This window comes from Epinephelus fuscoguttatus, linkage group LG6 (assembly GCF_011397635.1).
Source record: "Epinephelus fuscoguttatus linkage group LG6, E.fuscoguttatus.final_Chr_v1".
Classification (NCBI taxonomy): Eukaryota; Metazoa; Chordata; class Actinopteri; order Perciformes; family Serranidae; genus Epinephelus; species Epinephelus fuscoguttatus.
The window spans coordinates 30,410,361-30,431,586 of record NC_064757.1 but is presented as its reverse complement, the minus strand read 5'-3'; the positions used below and the strand labels follow the sequence as shown (position 1 = coordinate 30,431,586).

Genomic DNA, 21,226 nt, shown 5'->3' with positions numbered 1-21,226 from the left:
AGTTAAAGAAGTTAATTAATTACTGTCTATACTATTTTTTCTTTTCTTTTTAGTTTTTCCTTTTACTTAAGCACCTTCTCCAGTTGATATGACAGGCCAGTTTTGTACATAGTATTATTTCTACATTTAAGAATAATTGAATTGCCAGGAAGTCAACGTTTGTTGTGACTTATATTTGAAATATAAAATTGTAATTCGTCTACTTTAAGGTTCACCGTGCCAAAGCCATCCTCTCCCATCTGGTGAAATGCATTGCTGGAGAAATTGTTACACTTAAAGACAACACCACCAATCCTGAGAAACGCTTGCGCTCGCGGACCATCAGCGCCGGAGGCAGCACAGCAAGGGACCGGAAGATGTTTAGCAAAGCAGAGAAATCCACCACCGACTACACCGAGATAAGCTCCATCCCTCCCCTGCCGTTGTACGCTCTTCTGGCAGCGGATGAGGATACATCACCAAAACCTGGTGGGTGTACAACCATTTGTTTTTAGAATAGTAAAATTTTTGATAATAACCTTTATTTCAGTAGTACAAGAACATATAACCATGTTAAGAAAATATGTAGTTGTAAGACATCACACATACTTACAAAGAAAAAATAAGGCATGAGTGAAATAAGAGACAATATTCAATAAAATTACAGAATCTAAGCAGTATGTTTCCCTTTTTAATGTGGCATTTTGAAGGCTTTGCACCTGCTGATATATTGCTGTGTCTTCGCAAGCAGTAACAGCCCTGATCATAAAGCTAGAGCTGAACCAGTCCTCCCTTAATTAAAAAAAAAAAAAAAAAAAGCAATTGACGTAATCTTATAATCAGCTGGACAGAAAACGCTTCAGAGTAGGAGGTAGAGATGCTTCGAGATATTGAACTAATCTTAAAAGACTGCTCTTGTGGATAACAACTTAATAAAATACGTTGGAGTATAAATCAATGTTCTGCTGTGTTGAAACGATAAGGGTGACACGTCTGACAGAAATGTTCCCCTGCTTTTAAACTAGTACACAAACAATACTAGGCAAAACATATTTACAGTGGAAGAGCAACTATTTTTTGCTGCCATGACTCAAGGTGTAAGAGACAAAGAATAATATCCTACTCTTTGTGTCTCTGATGATAGAAAATGAGAATAAAAGCAGAAACTTGTATACAGATTAAAAAAAACGTCCCGCTCTTTGGTATTTAATTGAATCTACTTTCTCCCCAGCAGGAGGTTATTTCTCTGCATGTCTCTAATGAAAAACATTTCTTGTGTAATTTAGTTCTGTTTGGTGTCTCCCTACAGATAAAGTGGGCAGTGTGAGTGGGGATAGCGGGCATGGCTCCACTCACGCTGATGTTTATGATGAGCTCTTTCATACACCCAGCATTGCGGACCTGGACCCTCTGGACGATGATCAAGAGGAAATGGGGAACAAGGTCCGTTTCTGTTGGCTTAGAGGGAATTTATGAAAATGAGAGTGGACAGCAACATTTTGGCTCTTTTGGTATTCCACTGTGAGGCTTAGAAGTGCATAATTGTGCATGTCGATGTTCATTTGAGATATATTGCTGCCTTAAAAGAGAGACCAGTCAAAGCCTATAATGGCCTTAGCTAATGCATCAAAGATCTAGCTTTGTGTCTGCTGTGTTTTATTGTGAGTATGAACCCAGCCATGGCATATTCTCCCTTTCACATAATCTCTCTCTATCATGTGTTGAATAAATGACCCTGCAGTTGTTTTACAGACTGTCCTCTGTCTTGTTTTCTTTCTGTCTTCAGGTTATTGATCTTTCGCAGTACAGCCCGACATATTTTGGTCCAGAACACGCCCAGGTCCTGTCCAGTCACCTCTTGCATTCTAGTTTGCCAGGCTTAACCCGTATGGAGCAAATGTCTCTCATGGCGCTGGCCGACACCATCGCGACCACAAGCACAGATCTCACGGACAGCCAAGGCAAGAGCAAAGGTACTGCAAGGAAAAAACATAAAAGAAGGCCTCTTTAAATGGATAGAAATGCAGTAGATAAGTGCCTCATTCCAAAGCATCATATAATTATGTTTTGATGAAGCAATAAGAGCTGTCTGTCCTTCATTTAGCAGGCGGAGAGACGCTGGATGAGTGCGGTCTTAAGTTTTTGCTGGCTGTCAGACTCCACACCTTCCTCTCCACCTCCCTGCCTCCAGCACATCGAGCACAGCTGCTAAGGCAAGGTAAAGTGGGATTTTCAAACTGTTTTCATTGGGGGCATTTCATAGCTCACACAAACATAAAGGGAAAGCCCCTGGTCAGACACAGTGCATTTTAGCAGCCCTGGGCAGCCTTTTGCAAGGGTTTTCAATGAGAGTTAAGCGTACTGCTCACTGTTCTTGCTTTGCTGCATGCCTTGTGTTTTTCTGCTCTATGCACCTTGGATTTTTGCTTTGTATTGGAAAACTTCATCCAGAGCAGAAAAGTCTTAAGTTTATTTAAGAAGGGACAGTGCAAACTGATAAATACACATGGTATAAAAATGCCAGAATTACTCAAGAGGCTATTTTTCATCTGTAGTCCCTTGGCCATAGTGTTACACAAGGATTCCTAAAATACAACAGAGCAAAAAACAAACACACAGGGTATACAGTTTAAGACTTCTATAATAAAATAGTAAGAGAAATAAAGAAAAGAATAGGAAGAAAGAATTGGGGAGTGATGGATGTGTTTTGATTTTTTTCCTCTAGTGTTTTGAGTGTTTGTTTGTAGTGTGTCAAGTGGTTCAACATGCTGTAGTTGGCCTGTGACCAGCTTGTTCCACAGTACTTCAGATGAGTGAAAATCATAGAGTTTAGAAATATTTTGGTAGCTTCTGTAGACATGTGATTTCTAATGATTCAAAACTTGCAAGATTGAATCAGACCCTTTTATAGGGTTGACATCTGACCCAGATGAAAAGTTATAAACAATAAACACCCCAAGATACTTGAATCACTCACAACCTGCAATTGTTCACCTGCTACAGGTATACGAGGATCACACGCAGGTTTATTGCAACTGGAGGCATTTCCCATTATGCAATTGGATGAATTGAGAGGCAGACCCTCTGTGGTGGACAACAAGTGATAGCGTACATGGTTCACGTTAAGCTAACGTTAGCTCACTTTCATCATCGCCAAACTAGGCAAGCTGCAAGACATATCTGACTCTCTAACCTTTTACCAACCATGATTAGGCTGGACGATAGACAGCAGACTGTCACACTGTCCCCAACTCATCCTGAAAAAAAAAATGTTGAACAGATCATCATCCTGGCAAAACTCCCAGACCAGCTAGTGGTACTCGCTGTGATTCCTCTTCTTTCTGAGTCTGAGGGTCTAATATACCCACACAGATCTCCTTCTCCCTGTCACCAACATACCACTTATGTAGATTTTAAGATAACTTGATGATTTATCGTGGAGTCTATTCATTATCCTTAACTATTGCAATAAATTAACTCTTGAACAAGGCACTTAATCTATGTGCTCCTCAGCACCTCAACACTGTAGCTGGAGAAGGCAACTCACTGCTTTAATTATATAGAACCGACTGTGCTTCTGTATTAACTTGCAGAACAGTGTTCATTTTCACTTTATAAAGTGCAGAACACTCCCCATTCTCCACATGTCCTTTACTCCTCTCTCTAGGCCTGTCAACATGTCATTATGCCTGGGCCTTCCACTCTGAGGCTGAGGAGGAGCTGCTGAACATGCTGCCAGCCCTACAGAAGGGAGAGCCCACCTGGCCTGAGCTGCGCTCCATGGGCGTCGGCTGGTGGCTGCGCAGCACCAACAAGCTACGCAGGTGTATTGAGAAGGTGAGGCAGCTAATGGCATTAGTTAATTATCATTATAAATTCAGGTCTTTTTGCTCCAATTCTAAATAAAGACCCAGTGCCAGTTTTGTGAAAAGAAATTGTCTAATTAGATGAACAGTTTTGCACATTGTGCAGTCAGTGGCAAGTCAGTGTTAAAAAGGGGGTATGCTAAATGACAAGGAAACACCTTTGCCTCTGGAGTTAAGTTTGATATTCAGTTTGCATTCATGTTAGATATTGTAATCTTGTTTTTTCTGGTCATTTATATGAAGTGCTTTTCTACATATTTGAAACTACAGTTGAAAGTCGTTCAACAGAATACAATAGGCAACGATTTTGATAAGGAGTTGATGGGTTTTAGTCAAGCAAAAATGTCAAACATCTTCTACTTCTTTGCTGCTTTTCTTTGTCTTACTCAGTAGCAAGCTATGTGTTTTGGTCTGACACTAAGCAACACATCAGGATTGTCTCCTTTTTCTTCAAACACATATCATGCTATAATGATATAAAAGGTCTCCCCATAAAGGCTTTGAAGGTTGGCCATTAGTGTGTTAGCCTTGTGTACTTCTCATCGATTGCTTCATTTATAAATGAAGTGCTGTCCGGTAGGTGACAGTGAGATTCTGCTGAGGTTGCTATAAAACACAGCACTACTTGTTTGAGCGACTCTCTGAAATGACCCATAAAGCTTCAACTCACTCTGTGGATAAAACTGTACCGACAGAAGAGAAGCTAAATGTATTTTTTCTTCTACTTCGTCAGGTTGCCAAGGCTTCTTTACAGAGAAACAATGATCCTCTGGATGCAGCTATATTTTACCTTGCACTGAAGAAGAAGGCAGTGGTCTGGGGATTATACAGGTAGGCAGCACTGACATAATTTTGCATCACAAATTTTGCCCCCAAACCTTAACCAAGATTAGTTCTGTCGGATTACTGGAGATCTTTGACGCCAGTATTGTTGTTTTGAATCCATAACGTCTTTCTCTCCAGGTCTCAGAAGAATGCCAAAATGACAGAGTTTTTCCGCAACAACTTCAGCGAGGACCGGTGGAGGAAAGCAGCACTGAAAAATGCGTTTTCTCTGTTGGGAAAGCAACGGTTCCAGCATTCTGCAGCCTTCTTCCTGCTAGCCGGCTCCCTAAAGGACGCTGTGGAGGCAAGTGGAAAATAGACATGACACAGTGCTTGCAAGAAGCACTTGTTCCTTCAACTGCAAGTGCCACTTGTCAACCTGCTAAGCCTAAGTTGGAAACAATGCTTTCAGCTTGAGTAATGTCAAGTGCAGCTCATTTTCATTTATAAAATGTCTGTAGCATCGTACGCATGCCTTTTTACCAGCAATTCACAGTCAAGGGCAGTGTTTGATGATATAGTAAAAAGCAGGGGAACCACATTCACTTGTATTTCTGTAGCGTGCCGCATCCTTTTTATCATTGAAACAGCTCAATACATTCCCACAGTGGTGTCTTTGTCAAGAGCTTTTAGCACAATGCACTGAAGAATTATTGATGTTGGCAGTTGACTCTTGGGTTTTCCTGTCTTTGCTCCTATTTGTGAGAATTTTCAGTGGCATGCTGTTACATTTATAAACCAGCAGCACTGCACTCTTGTTGAAGCTTTGTAAATGGGGTCATTACCTACTACCGTCATTTCATAAAGATATATTTGCATACATTTTCATTTGTTGGTGTGTGAATGTGCATATTTTTATCTATGGCTGTTAGAATGGCTGTAGTTGTTTAAAAAAATTATATATTAGTATTTCTGCCTTCTACCAGGGTTAGTTTAAGCCACATAAAACAGCTCTCAGTCTTCGTGCTCACATATCAAAAGGGCTGCCTCTGGTCATGTTGTTTGCTTAACCTTTTCTTTCATCAAGGTTATTTCTATTTAGAAAGTCCCTGAAGCAATGAGTCACATTATTTCGTCTGCGTGAGTAAGTGGAGCTTCTCTAAGCAGTTTATGGAAATGAGTGTCACCCAGGCAAAGGGCTATCATTGACTTTGTTTAGTCTCTCTGGCTAGGAGGTAGTCTCATTGAAATGCACCTCACACCTTACTGGTCGGGAGCAACCACAACAACTTCAACTATCCACTAACTCTTTGCTGTGTGCACAGAATTTTATTTTGTTGGGTTTTTTTTTGCATTTTTGGTTACTTTCGTTTCGTTATTTATTTCGTTTCCACCAAATAAGCAGCAAAGAAAGCTGTAACTTCAGAAGATCATTAGGTCGTACTAGATTACATTATGTTCAGAATGCACATTATTTGTCTGCTTATATCTTGTTTTATCCCACCCCATTCAGTCCTGTGCCAATGGCTCAGACAGCATTTTTAAATGATAACTAACTGTGATATCTTTATTTCCTCTTCCAGGTGTGTATAGAGAAAATGCAGGACCTACAGCTTGCCCTGGTGATCTCCAGATTGTATGAGTCTGAGTTTGAGACATCGTCCACCTACAAAAAGATCCTCCAGAGACATGTTCTGGGACAAGACAAACAGGTGCAGATTTTGTGTACAACTTTTACAAGCTACTGTTTTTTACTGTGGAAAATCATCAGACAACCCAGTGTTGCTTGACTCTGCAGCATGTTCTAACTTATCCACTGCAAAAGCCAGAATGAGCAATTGTAATTCTCTGTGTATGTCAGATTCATGCCCACCAGGACCCGTTCCTGCGGAGCATGGCTCACTGGGTCCTGGAGGACTACAGCAGAGCCTTGGACACTCTACTCGAGCAGCCTGCTAACAGCACCAGCTCCAGGTCCACTGAGAGTAAATGTGACGCGGGTAGGTCTGCAGTGCTCTGTATGCCTTTTTTTCCCTTTGACTCTATGCAAATGTGAAATAAATAAGGTACAGTTTGGTACTGTGTGCCACAGAAACATTTATTTTTACACTAAATTGATTACGTACAGGAGTGTTGCCCCTGATTTCACCATTCTACAATTTCAGTACGAGCAAGCCCACCACCCTATTGTTATGCACTTGCCAAATTTTCACATCGTGACTTTGCACTGCTTTATTGTTATTCCCCCATTTTTTAATGTGTATAACAATCGTACGAAAACAAAAAAACAAAACTAAGTGATTATTTAGACAGAAATTATATATGTGCCTCTTGTTGTGATTGCTGGTATCGACAGTGTACTGTGATGATTTTAAGTGGAAATCATTCATGGCAGTGCTTTGTATTGATAATTATAGGTGGTGGGTTTTTTTGTTGTTTTGTTTTGTTTTTTCCTCAAAAAAGAATGTATAGTCATTGCTTTGTCATCATTTGTATAATTTTGCAGCAATGTGTCAGTATTTTTTCAGTTATTAATTGTAGATCTTATAATAATTTTAATAATACCCTGAAGATTTTTGTTTCAAAACGCATTGCATTTATGAAAAATTTGCCTTTTAGTCAGAATCTGTCTCTGTGAAATTATAAGTTAGTAGCTGTTGAGTAGAAATAATCTGGTCTGTCAGAAGCCTTTAAAATATCTCAATACCATGTTCACTTTTATACCTTTCCCACCAACATGAAACAGGTTCCCTTTCCAGTTTATGCACCTAATTTTAAACCATTAGGAGCATTTCAAACAAAACTAAATTGGACCCAAAAAGTTCCTGCTAGAATCTAAAAATAGCAGGTTTTCTTTGACTTGAAGTGTGAACATTGATGATATCAGTGGCCGTGTCATATTCTGTAGGCTGGAAGAGAAAACAAGAAATTGTCACAAGTAATCAATGTGATCTGCCATCTTGCTATAACAGTTTTCTTACACTGTGTTTTGTGCACCAGCCTCCATTGATGACACATCCTTAATTACAATGGTTCCCCTTAAAACTGGTGGAGATGCAGGCTGGTTTGCTAGAAAGCATCAAAGTTCCAAGAATCCTGAACGTAACCAGTTCAGGATACAAAGTTAATTTGGTGGAAAAGAGGTGTTTGTGGATATTTCAGGCCTGTCAAATTCAGCATTGCATGTAAAAACAGGGAGGTAGACAATAGTGTGCAGATTGTACACTGTGCAGTTGAATCCACTGCTTTCAACAACTCAGCTTTACAACTATTTTTGGTCCTTTAAGTATATTTAATTGTGCAAGTAACAGCAGCCTACTGGAAACAGAGGACCACTTAATTGAAGGAACGCACAACGCTCGCCTTACGAATAGATGAAGAACTGAACTTAATGTGAACCTCACTTTGACTTAAGAGCCAAACCAGTCCCAGATTAACATCCCTGTGCTACATGTGTTTCATAAATGATGTTCTCAGAGCACTTATAATATGCCTACAGAGAAGAAAACACTGGTTTATTTAAAGTTTTAAATGGTTGCTATACTTTATAGACTGTGTGATGTCCTTGCTTGGTTTTCAGTACAGGCTGTTGCTGGACCTCTGACATTGTTTACACCTGAATGAAAGACATTCAACTTAATGCACCACTTTTTTGTCCAGAGTTCTCAATAAGCTTTCAGTTTTTGAACTCACAGCTCCACTCTCTGCTCGCCTTTAAGTGGCCACCACATAGTGCAATTTGTCAGTGTCTAAGTGCTCACATAGCTGTGTGCTTTGATTTGTTTAGAAGTTCAACAAAGAGGCCAGCTATAGCTCCATTTTAGTCTCTGATCCAATATCACAGCTTGTCCTTGCAGGTCCTGTGGAGTGCCATTGAAAGAGATTCATCTCTTTCAGTGGCACTGGTCCTGTGATCAGAGCTGTAAAAGTTGCTATTTTTTTGACATCAAAAGATAAAATCCACTTTCTGTTTCTTTTCATCTGTGACAGGTTCCTCCTATGTGTCCGCATGCAACCCAGAGGTTTTCAACTTCTACACGTACCTTCGTACCCACCCACTTCTCCTCCGCCGCCATTTTGGCTCCTCAGACAAGGCTAAAGTTGGACTGACTGCTGAGGGTCGCAGGGCTGACTCCATCAGCCTAGAGGAGAGGAGACTGTTTTTCACAGCTGCATACGCACACCTACAAGCTGGCTGCCCCATGCTATCTCTTGAAGTCCTCTCCAAGATGCCCAAAGTCCGCAAGCATTCCAAACCTCCCAACCAGGATGGCAGGGGCATCGCTTCTGAGCTCAGTGTTGGGAGCAAGACCGGACAAACATCGGACCCAGATTGGTCTCAGCCGGCTCTGAACGGCTACGAGTCAGACGGAAACAGCTTATCCAACAGCCACTCAGATTCAGTGTTAAGTTTTGACTGGAGCCAGCCGTCACTTCAGCTCCCAGATGAGCCGTTGGAGCTGAAGTGGGACAGTGAGAAAGAGGAAGAAGAAGACGATGAGGAAGAAGAAGAAGCTAAAAATGGTAAGAGCGGTAGAGCTGCAGACAGCAACAGCGTGTTCCAAGACACGCAGGACGCCATGTCGCCGCTAATGGAGACAGTGACGGGAGAGGACAGCGAGGACTGCAATGACTTCATAGCTCCATCTGATGACATCTTGGCTGCCCAGCTAAAGTTTACTGCCTGCTTGAAGATCATGACCAATGAGCTACGGACGCTCTCGACGGGGTATGAACTGGATGGAGGGAAGTTGCGTTACCAGCTCTACCAGTGGTTGGAGAGAGAGGTAAAAGCACACTCACATTTAAATGTACCCCTTGCCCCTCCCACTTAGCCCTTATCCCTCTGTTTTGCATGTTCAAACCTAGGGGCAGGGTGTCATGATTGTTGTTGGGAAAAAACAGAGTGAGGCACACTGCCTCACTCTGTTTTTCACACAGCTAGCTAACTAGCTCTGTGTGGCTAAAGTTGCAGATTGATTGATAGGTGGATGTCATATTATTAATTGAAATTGGTCGGTACAAGCTTTTGTAAGTACACGTCATATTATGTTTTACATGAAGAAAACATGATTTGATTTTTTTCAGCATATATTGTTGAATGAATGCACAGTATGGCTGGCATGGGATCTAAAAGGGTTTAAAGGGCATTTTTTATTTCATTTCCCCTTCAAAGGTCAAATCTGTGATATTTTTCTGTTTGCATATTATAATAACCATCTGTCTGGTGAAGCATTAGTCTGGCTGCACCCTTAAGTTCACCCAATAAAACTTTTATAACTTACATAACTCACACATCTCTCCTGTCTCCATGTTCACTGTTTCAAGATTGTATCTATCTGCGGCACCGTGTCAGTGCATATAACCATCATATTGGTTATAACTCCAGTGGTTTTCTCTTATGAAATTTGTTTGCCTTTTTTCCTGTTTGACAATTTAGCAAAATGTTTTTCTTTCACTCCCACACATGTTGGATCAATTTCTTCTTTATGCATTGATTTTAAGATTAGATGTTTTTTTATTCTGTTTAACCCAGGTGGTGGCTCTCCAGTGTTGCTGCAGCTACAGGCCCTGCTTGCCAGAGCTGTCTGTCCAGGGTGATGCCCCTGTTTCTGGGTTGGTGGAGGAGGAACAGGTGGGTGTAGATAGCTGGCGGCTTCTAGATTTGTCAGATGTTCATGACAGAAAAAAATCGATTCATCACAACAGCACAGTGTGTCTTGACACAGTTTGAAAAATTGTAAATTGAAAAGATTGTTGCACCTATTTGCCTCCTAACATGATTCTGCAGCAGACTTGATTATCATCACATGCCCATGCACAGTATGCACAATGTGTATTTACAGATTAAAACTGCATGTCAAAGACCAACTGATTTATTTATTGTTGATTATTGTTGACAGAGCAGATTAATGTGCATTGTTTTATAGCATGGTTGTTTTTACCATACCACTGTGGGGCTTTTGTTTGAACACCAGCCAGCTGGATAATGTTGGCGTATTTACAGGGATGCTGATTGATTTGTCTATAAAAGTAATAAAGTAAATCTGTCTTTGCAGCCTGGGAGTCCTCGTAGTGACAGCCAGAGGCGCAGGAGACACTGGCTGCAGAGTAACCAGCCTCTACTGAGGATGTTTCTGAGCTATTGCAGTTTGCATGGCTCCCACGGTGGAGGACTGGCCTCTGTGCGCATGGAGCTCATTTTGTTGCTTCAAGAGTCTCACCAGGTAATTAAAACAGGCACAGATGCACACAAAGGGCTACTGATAGACAGAGCGTGACAATTCAATCTGGTTAGTCTGTCTCTTGAGCAGCTGCCACTAAATGACTGTGCTAACTGACTTTTAGGTTGCTGGGGAAAGTGATAAAACAATTAGTTAATTAATCAGCCACTTGATTGGCAATTGATTGAAAAAATGTTAGGGATTTTGTTAGATTTACTTGTTGGTCTGCCTTGATTTTGTGTCTGATAACATATAAAGAAGGACTCATGATATATCCATGAATAAATGAGACCAAGTCTAGCTCACAGAATGTATTGACTGTGGGCATAAGCCCGTCATTGGCTGCGTATCAGATGGTAACACAGATGGTAACAGGCATTTTCAAAACGCCTGTCGCTTTGTGAAACTAGTCTTACATAGCCAGACCTATCGGCACACTTTGTTTTAGTGCTGTGTGTGGAACAACCACCTCCAAGCTAGCAACCTACACACTGAAAGGTGTTTTAATGTTTAATGTGGTGTTTTCTTTAGCGGGGATTTAGCCATTTAAATGCCAGGGCTTGCCTCCCCTCATACAGATGTTCCACCACACTATTTTGCAAAAGCACTGTCGCTTCATCTTGGGCTTAGCGCCACCCAAAACGACTGTGATTGGCCTAAAGAAGAAGCCTATAGTGTTTTTCCCCTTAGTGCAGAATTATGATGGGTTAGCCAGACCTTTCTCCAGTGCTGGCACGAGGTCCATTGTCCGAAATTCACTTTTTGACTGGCCAAGATGACTGGAAGATGAAAAAATCTACCTGTTGAGCATATTTTTTACCAGGCAAAATAATGAATAAATAATCAGTACATTTCATGAAGATAATAAGGTATTTTATGATGAATACAAACTTAAAGTCAAGGCCAGAGCAAAATTTGAAGCAAATTGATTTTAATTTATTGAATGACTAATCATTACAGCCTCAGTATGTGAATAAGTTCCGTCTGTTAAAGGTAAGAGTGGAAGTAGTGAAGCTGTAATACACTGCAGCTGACAGTGTTGGAGCAATTTGAGTTTGCCATTTTGTTTTAGACTACAGAGCCTCCGTGTTAATTTTTTATTGCCTTCATAAGTACAGGCGCAACGGTAGGGAAAAACAGACTGGCAGCAAGTGATAGTTAAGTGGATCAGCTGATGTCCCATACAGTAAGCTGTACTGTAAAACTAGGGTGCCAGCGACGGTCAGTCCTGTGGCACCATTTAGATGTGCATAAAACACATCTCTAGTGCAAGTGTGTGAAACTCAAAGAGCAGAGAAGCAGCAGAGCAGTGTGCCCCTAAATGACACCAAAAACGTTGTAAAGACTCTCAGCATAGTTTTTAATTACATGACCTTTTTTGTACAAGCATTTACCTGTGCATTTTGCGGAAAGACATTCAAGATTTACTCACCAAACAAAAAAATCTACCTGCATTTGGTGCGTGGCGGGTATTGATTTTGGACCCTTCGCGACACCACAAGTCAATTTAAAATGTTCATCAATTATACATTTGCCAGTAACAGCTTCACAAACACTTTCTATTCTTTATAACAAAGAATACTTGAAATTTTTGGGGTTGTTTGTCAAACCACGCAAGCACTTTTCTGATAAGTTGTGATGACAGTAAATTGAGCAAAGTAAATAACTCATAATGACAATAATAATTGATGCAGCTCTAGTTCAAGGAGATACTACTGAGAGCACTGTTTGTATTTGCAACCAGAACATTTTCATCACAGAGAGGGTGTTATAAACTTAATCTGTAAGAGGTTCTTAACATACCTGACACCACAAACTGAATGTGACATTATTTGTCTGAATTATAACTAATTACTTAGATAAGTAAAACAACAAAGATGTGAGCAGAATATATATTTTTGCAGCACAAAGGAAAAAAAACATGGAAACATTCACACTGGCAATCAGAGCTGCAGTGTTATTAACAGATCACATGTTCTCTATAAGGGCAATGATGTTGAGTAGTTGAGGGGCAAAGTGTGAATGTAAGACGAACATGAAGCCATCTAAAAGCTTGTCTTAATGCAACCACATTCCCAAGAGACACACACACACACACACACATACGCACACTCAGACCCACTTTTTGTGTGCTGGCGATCGTCTGCACACCTCCGGCAATGGGCTGGCATGTTGTGCTGATTCTCCAAGTTCCTGAGGGAGGTCCTGCCCGAGGCTTACTATTAGAAGGTTGAGTCAAATTTTAGGAGGTAAACAACTCAATGAGGTGGCATGGGAACAACGCTCTTGAATGTTAGCACAGTCGACGAGCGCTGGGAGTTCTGTCTACTCTCGTACTTTGATTTTGAAATAAAAGCAGTTTCCTTTGTCCCAGCTCTGGTCCCATGGTTGTCAAATTCCGCCATTGTGGTCGAGGAAATTTCTGTATTATTTCCTTTGTCTTAACTTCAGTCAGCTTGTAGAGCTTCTGTTAAGGAGGTTAGTGACAACTGAATGTGATTCATCAAGCGTGACGAACATAAGCCTGTGGTATTCTTGTGCACAGCTTCATGTTCTGGGATCTGGTAAACAAACACAAAACCAGGCACCCCTTCGTTGCCTGTCTTTTCTTTTAGCTCTTTTATAGTCATTCTCACATACACTGGAAAACACAACATGCTCTTTCCAAGTATAGGATCATGTACGACTTATTACGGCTCAGGAAAAGGCTCTTGTTTCACAGATCAAAGCATCACCTCTTGTTTGCCAGATGCTTTTTGTGAGCTGTTTCTTTTGCCTTCTAAAAACAGAAATGAGAACGTTGAATATATCTGCTTTTATTTTTTAAGTTCACTGTGATGTGGGTGCGACATGTTGTTATGCCCCTGTGCGTAGGTGTGGTGAGTTTGATGAGGAGTGTTTTTTGTGAACACTAACACTTTTAAGGGTAACTTATCAGATTAGATTATTATTGTAAGTGTCTGACAGTCTCTTTGATTTCTCCCCACAGGATGACTCCATCCTGTCAGCAGTCACACCATGCTGTCAGCCAACCTCTATCCCTCTTCTGATGGCTTGCACGGCCAATGTAAAGACAGTAGTGGCCAATCCCATTGTCTACCTGACCAACCTGGCTCATGACATCTTGCAGACCATCAATTCACTCGACTCTCCTCCGCATCCCGATGTGGTTAACAATGAGGTGAGGCAGTCTCTAGGTGTGAGTTGCTGGTGTTGGAGATATTGGCCGTGGAGATGTCTGCCTTCTCTCAGATATAATGACATGAGATGGCACTCTGCCTGTGGTGCTCAAAGTGCCAAAAAAGTACATTTGAAAAACTCAACAGCAATGTCTCTTTCCAGAAATTATGACTCAGTTACTCAAGATAATCCACAGACCTTGTTGTGAGCATTTAGGAACTATTTCCTTTCTACCAAATTACATCTGCAAATCATATTAGGGCACAGAAGCACGCATTTAGTCATGGACGAGAGGCTCATGAGAGCATGGGGTGTAAATATTAATGGCATCCTCCTTTGTTGAGCTGGAACGTTTGCTAGCTCAGCGGTGCTGGGTGAGTTAGCAGTAGATGCATGCTTCCTTCTGCAAGATCATTTGCTAAGTGGGTACAATTTAGTAAAAAGAAAGTACTTCCTGCATGAAACTGCTCACAACAGAGTCTGTGGATTATCTTGAATAACTGGATCATGATTTCTGGAAAGAGAAATTCCTGATGAGTTTTTCAAAATAGATTTTTTGACACTTTGAACACCACAAGCTGAGTGCCATCTAGTTTACCTCTGATACTGAAGATTTCATAAGCAGACATTTCCTCTCGATAGAAGTGCTATAAATTATTAATATGTTTTATTGGGACATCACATCATATTTACATAGTGTCTCAAAGAATAAACATGTCCAGTTTTATATTTGTGCAAACACAGATATATATATACAGATGAAAAAACATTTAAAAAAAAAAAATGAAACAAAAACCACCCTCCCTCCAGTTGGTCCAGTTTACATGATCAATTACTGTTTTATAGCATATTTAGTGTACAGCTAACGTACATAAATAGACATGTTCAGCATCCTAAAGAATTTACGCTGCTACAGATATACAGTTGGATACATAATGGTGGGAAAGTGCATTTACTAATGGAAGCTGTATATGCTTTATCAAAAAATGAGAGGATAGGTTGCCTTGTAATGTAGAATTTCTTAGTCAGCCGTCTAGAAGACAAGTTTTTCTTGCAGTTTAATGATAACATTAGTTGTCAGTCTGCCTTGAGAGTTTTGCTGGGGGCTCAGGTGATTTCCAGTGTACCAGCTACTGGTGATGAGAGAGGCAGAGGACAGCACATTCAGTTTCTTTTGAGTAAACTCAGGGTAGTTGAAGGACACTCTAAAACATGGAGATGAGTAGGCAGGGTGTGATATCTGTACCTCGTACTTCTGAAATGCTTTTGAAATTTTTTTCTAGAAGTCTGTCAATTTTAAACATGACCAGAAGGTATGTACTAGACGGAGGGGAGTGGAAGCACATCTGGTATAAGCCTCACTAGAACTTGTACAGCTTAGATATCAACTCTTATCGGTTTTCTGTTTTTTCTAAAATATTTGACAAGTCCTCAGGGTGCAAGTGAGGGAACTTATTGTAATGATACTTAGTGCAGCTGCGAACATGGAGATAAGGGAAGAAGTTGTTTTCAGGCAGGCTATATTTGTTGGTTAGACTAAAGAAGAACTATAGATTTGATCATTCTGAAAGATGGCAGTGATTCTGGGAAAGTGTGCAATGGCTCAGATTTTTTACATTTTTAACTTTGAAACAAATGTGTGACAAAGTATCTATGTCCGGGTGGATCTAATGCATGGTATTAGCTTATTGCAGACATACTGGTATTAGCATACTGTATTTGTCAGCCAATAACCACAAAGAAATTGCAGTACAGATATGTAAAATATATGTTTGTGGTAGTTTAAAAATAATTTAAAAAAATGCAATTTTTCACGTGTAAATTCTCCCACTCAGTACAACAATTCTTTAAAAAATAAATAAATCAAATTTACGAGTCCTCATCAAAATAATTGTTTACGTAAGATTAAAAAAAATCAGTTGATATATCATTTTTGAAACAAATTTTAAGGTTTGTATTGTGTGTTAGTGCTTTAATTATGATTGGATTATTGGACCTCAAATACTAATTCGTGTTTGTTTTTCAGATCTATGTGATGCACACGTTGGCTGCCTCCCTTTCAGCCAGTATATATCAATGTCTGTGTGATGGACACACCCAAAGGTAAGTGTCCTAAACAGGGATTTTAATCTATTAACCCTCTCGGCTGTCACTTTGCAAGGACTGTTCCATAAAGCAACATAACCAGCAGCTTCATAGTGAACTTTAATACGTCCTTTTTAACATTAAAGGGTCCATTTCCAGTTGACACCTTCTTTAATCCAATCTCCCACCACTTAAGAAATTTGTAATTCATAATTACTTTTTTTAATGAGGCTTTAATGATTTTTTTTAATGACATGCTATAATTTGACTTTTTCATGACATTTTTTAATAACTAACTATAACAGTGGACAGTGATGTAGTCTACATTACACTCATATTTCATGCTAGTTTTCCACTTTGTAATACATTTAAAAGTAATGAAATAGAGACAGTAAAGTGTTTGACATGGATTAGATCCACAGCAGTCAAGCAGCGGCTTCAGCTGTGGTATGACAAACCACACGCAGGACTGCTGAACACAGTAACGCTTGAATCAGCAGTAATAATAATGACAATTTGTTAAGTTTATTTAAGATTATGATTACATTTGATTATGATGATTTAGGGACGGCGGTGCATGGTTGCCATAGTCTGTAAAAATAATGGACATAGCTACCGTGATGTCACCCACTGGCTTTGAATTTCCATTTTGAAGCCTCAAATTGGCATCGCCAAAGTGACCATATCTGTGCAAGAGGCCAAAGCTGTGGAGGACGATGAGGTAGTTCTGACTAAGCTGAGCCAGCCTGTCACTTACAGCAGCCCACCCTTAATTATGTGTAACCTTAAGCCTTAATATAAGTTATAGAGACCAGAACCATTATATGTATCTGCTAGTAAGTTGGGCATTTTAACATAGGGGTCTATGGGGATTGACTGGTCTCCTGAGTCAGCCTCAAGTCGCTGTGAGATAAACTGCATTTTTTGGCACTCCCTCGTTGGTTTCATTTTTCAGCCCTGGAGGTTGCTGCTTGGTTGTTGCCTTTCCTAGCATAGCAAAATTATGCCTTCAGGCTCATGATAGCCGCTAGAGGCATCACATTTTCGGGTTGTCTTTATCTACACCGGTCTGTACGTCCCATTCTCGTAAACAAAATATCCCCGGAAGGCCTTGGTTCGAATATCCTTAAAAATTTGCACCGATATTCAATGAACTAAGTATAATTTGGTTAGCAAAGGTGTGACCTCACAAAGCATGTTTTTGGCTGTAACTCAAGAATTCATTCACTTATTATGAGTGATGACATTTTGTATCCAAAAGTTCAAAAGGTCAACTTCACTGTGACATCATAATGTTCTGCAGAAACAATTTTCTGGCCTTTACCCAATGCCAAAACTCCAGACACTAATCTTAGGCATCCACCTTGAAGCTGTACTGATTGTATAGACCTCCTGTGCTGTCAGATTGAAGTTGTGTGTGTGAAGCATCCACATTTTAGAATCTGTAGCTTCTTTGCAGCAACATCTGCATTTGAAGCATTGTCAACTTTCATGGCAACATATGAGTTGCCATGACATGGGTGTAAATAGTGGCCCCCTCAATTTTTACTCCAATTACTGCCTAGTTTTTGAGCCATCCGTCTCTTAACAATAATTTGGGGATCTTGGGAAATAGATTTTTGCATATCCCACATACCCAGTGTGAGATAAAATGCTTTTATCCAGCCTGACTGAAAAGGGTTTGAGTTCATAGTGGGTATCTACATTGCAGCATCTCTCAGAGCAGGCTTCTTGAATTCTTTATATGACTTCAAGCGATGCTTAACTTTGATACAACTTATTCAATTTTCCACCACATTCACCTTGACACGACTCCATTAACAGCACTAGCCACCACTGGATTATTTATCTATCAAGAGTGATCTGACTTTGCTTTCTTATTCTTAGAATTAGCATTTGAAAGACAAAATGCTGGCAAAAATAGCGTTAATTTGCATCCTCCAGTTGTGTGTGTGTGTGTCTGTGTGTCTGTGTGTCTCTGTGTGTGTTAGAAGGTTTTTAGACTTATTGGAGCAGAATAATAAGAGATAAGGGGGAAGGGACATGACTACTGGTAACCAAGCAAGAGGGTAATGCTCACATACATCGCAAGTCAAACACTACAAATGTAACATCAAAGTGGAAAATTCTTTTCAAGATGGCTTTTGTTTATGAGAAATCATCTCAGCACATGCTTCGGGCTGCTTTTACACAGCACTATAGATGCATGATTTAAGACATGGAAAGAGACAAACATGTTGGAAGTTTGCAAACCAAAAATATGACTGTCACTTGTCTGTTTTGATCGTGTTGAGAATGATTTATGGGAGCTGCAAGGCTGCTGTTTGTCATTCTTATTGTAAATACTTTATTAGATTTTTGGTTTTGACAGATGGGAGGAACATTGTTTATTTAAGATGCGTAGGTAGGTACCATAACTCCCAGTCACTTTGACAACAACCCAGTTGGATTTAAACTTTGACCGGGTGATGCATATGTGTGTGTGTTTGGCTTACAGCTGTGCTGCTGTGTGAGTTCCTGTCACGGTTCTGCCAGATTGCTTGATGTTGTACAGAATCACTTTTAGCTACGCTTGACCAGACGGCAGTGCTGTGACCCCAGAGAGAGAATTGTTCGTATCAATTACATAATGTGTCAAAAAGGGAGTTTTCTTTAAGCTAAGAGAGAATACATTCATTATTCTTTCAGAGCAAGATCTTAGCATTTCAAACCTCACACAGTTCTAAGCAATGCGATTAAATGAGCACTTGGTTTCGTATCTTCCTCATCCACTATATACTTCATTCACACACACACACACACAGCCATCTATTATATACCGTTGGGAGTCCAACAGCCCAACTAAATTAGCAAGGCTATTTCTAATTTAACACCGTCTTTGTTATGGTAATTATGATATAAACTCTCCTGGTGTGTCGCTGCAGAGGTTTGATGAAATTGTGCTTCTGTTTTTCTTCCTCTCAAGTGTGTGAGCGAGCAAGTGTAAGAGGGCGTGTGAATTTTTTAAGAGGTATTTCAGGATGTAGGTTGCGGAGGTTGAGTGTTGCCACCAAGTTGACAATGTTTTGATACATGATTCTGCTCTTTTCTCTCTCTGTTATCGTGTTAACTTCAGTTTAATTTAGTTAGCTGTTTAAAAAACGACTGGCAGGTACGTCCATGTGAAGCCTTGAAGCGTTGTGTGTGACATAGGGGATTAAATTTGTTGTGAGAAGGCCACAGCAACTGCCACTCCCTTTTATGAACCACACTGCCTTTGACTTTTAGATTCTGATTGATGTGGAGTCAATTGGTTTTTTCCGCAGAAGCTTAAAGGACGACTTATTGGATGTTAAAATCTTAATAGACTCCCCGGTGAGTTAAACATTCCATATTCTCTGTAATATTTCCTCTGCAACAATTCAAGTTTTTTTTGTGTTGAAAAGTTACTTGATGTGAGAACTCAAGCACTGACATTTCCTTCATCATAAAGTCTTTCTTCTCCATTACCAAACAGCATAGATAGGTAGCTAACCTGAGATAGAGCCCATTAGTATTTTATATCTTGACAGAACAGAGCTTTGCTGCGGTGCCTTTTACTTAGAAACATCGTCTCAGAGTTCAAAACAAAGTTAAAACACAAGAAGTAAAACCTTTAAGACATTATATATTTACAACACTGAACCTAATATTCAAAGTCCCCCTTCAGAGTATATGTAAGTATGTAAGTATATGTAAAAAATACTATTATACTGTACATAAAAGTTAAATAAAGCTCTGAGAAGAGTTTGGAAGCAGATCTGCTTTTTCACCCTCATTGAGAAATTCTCATGGATATATAAAGAGATCTGGAGACAGTGTTGCAGGCAGGGCCTCGTTCATTCAGAGTTCACTGAAGTTGCTCAGTGGCTCATGAGCCAAAAAAGTTTGACTTCCCAGGTCTTAAAATACCTGGATCTTCCGCATCATTGGGCCCATAGAGCAAGCATGCTTTAGACTGTGTCGGCCAAACCGTCAAGTTGTTTAGCCCTTTGCTAACTTGAATAGGGATATAATGATTCTACCCATCTAGACTCTCTAAATGTTATCAAACCGAATCGATCTATTCCTGATATTGAAGTCGTTTTGCGGGAGTTCTGCCCAGGGTTGGAAATTAGCACTAGCCTGGAAACTCTGGAACTTGTTTCACACCTCATCCACCACCGCTGCTTGCTGTAGGTTTCTGTTGACCAGGTGACCAGTTGATCTTTAAAATAGCAGTGTGCATCAAGATAGCTAGCATTAGCATTAGAGGACACATTGAAGAGATTTCGCCACACATTTTTTAGCCTCAGTCAGACCCAGACTCAGATAAGGAATCTGTGGTGCACCAAAATCAACAACTAGCAGACTAATAAGAATGTAGAGTGTAGTAGGCATCTTTTATTTGTTTGTGTTGTTTGTTAGCTTGTAGGCTAACTGGCAGTGACTGACACAGCATAAGTGTTTGTGAAACATACGATAATATCAGTTACGAAGCTCCAGGGTCTGGTTTACATCCAAAAACTACACACTCATCGTGTTTGCTGTCAAAACTTTCACAATGCTCATTTTAACTCTGCTCTCTGAACTGACAAGTCCACTCTGTGCTGGAGGTTTCAAGTTCTTTGCCAGTGTTGTGTCAAGGTCTGTTCCTCCATTGGCAAATTTGCATTTCCTAGGACAGCGAGGGCATGACCAGCCTTACTCTCCCTCTGATTGGCTACTACTCATTACCTTTGTTGGTTGGATTGATTAGGTTCAGACAAGAGGAGTGGAAGTGGTTAGGTAAGAATGTCAGAGTAAGCCATTCAGAGGCAAGGTAAGCCAGAGTAGAGTTAGTCATGCCTTCGCTATCCTAGGAGATGTCAAATTCACCCCCTGTTGATAATGTGTTTCGTATATTAGACAGCAATTGGCTTTCATATTAGTGACATACCTGATCTAACTTCCCCAGCGTATGTTAGAATCCCAGGTTTTAGGAACAGATATCACTCTCTTCAGTACAGGAATGTGAGAAAAACTCGGGAGTGACAGACTTTGCACATAATAGTCAGTCTAGCCAAGGTCAGAAATTCTAGGGGACATAAACATAAGAAAAAGTAGAAGGGTACATCAACAATTTTACAT

General features: G+C 40.2%; 1 protein-coding gene across 5 annotated transcripts in view; it reads left to right on the top strand.

The window, feature by feature from the left end:
* LOC125890842 (dmX-like protein 1) overlaps positions 1-21,226 on the top strand; it is a 75,788-nt gene that overhangs the window by 27,394 nt on the left and 27,168 nt on the right. For 3 of the 5 annotated variants that reach the window (XM_049579669.1, XM_049579670.1, XM_049579667.1), the window contains exons 20-33: positions 210-468; positions 1,289-1,422; positions 1,766-1,952; positions 2,084-2,197; positions 3,647-3,816; positions 4,579-4,676; positions 4,809-4,974; positions 6,194-6,322; positions 6,472-6,610; positions 8,601-9,397; positions 10,147-10,245; positions 10,670-10,837; positions 13,824-14,015; positions 16,041-16,117. In XM_049579669.1, coding sequence (XP_049435626.1) covers positions 210-468; positions 1,289-1,422; positions 1,766-1,952; positions 2,084-2,197; positions 3,647-3,816; positions 4,579-4,676; positions 4,809-4,974; positions 6,194-6,322; positions 6,472-6,610; positions 8,601-9,397; positions 10,147-10,245; positions 10,670-10,837; positions 13,824-14,015; positions 16,041-16,117 — 2,729 coding nt within the window. The remainder of the gene's footprint in view (positions 1-209; positions 469-1,288; positions 1,423-1,765; positions 1,953-2,083; positions 2,198-3,646; positions 3,817-4,578; positions 4,677-4,808; positions 4,975-6,193; positions 6,323-6,471; positions 6,611-8,600; positions 9,398-10,146; positions 10,246-10,669; positions 10,838-13,823; positions 14,016-16,040; positions 16,118-21,226) is intronic. The other 2 variants (XM_049579671.1, XM_049579668.1) reach the window with 1 other exon arrangement.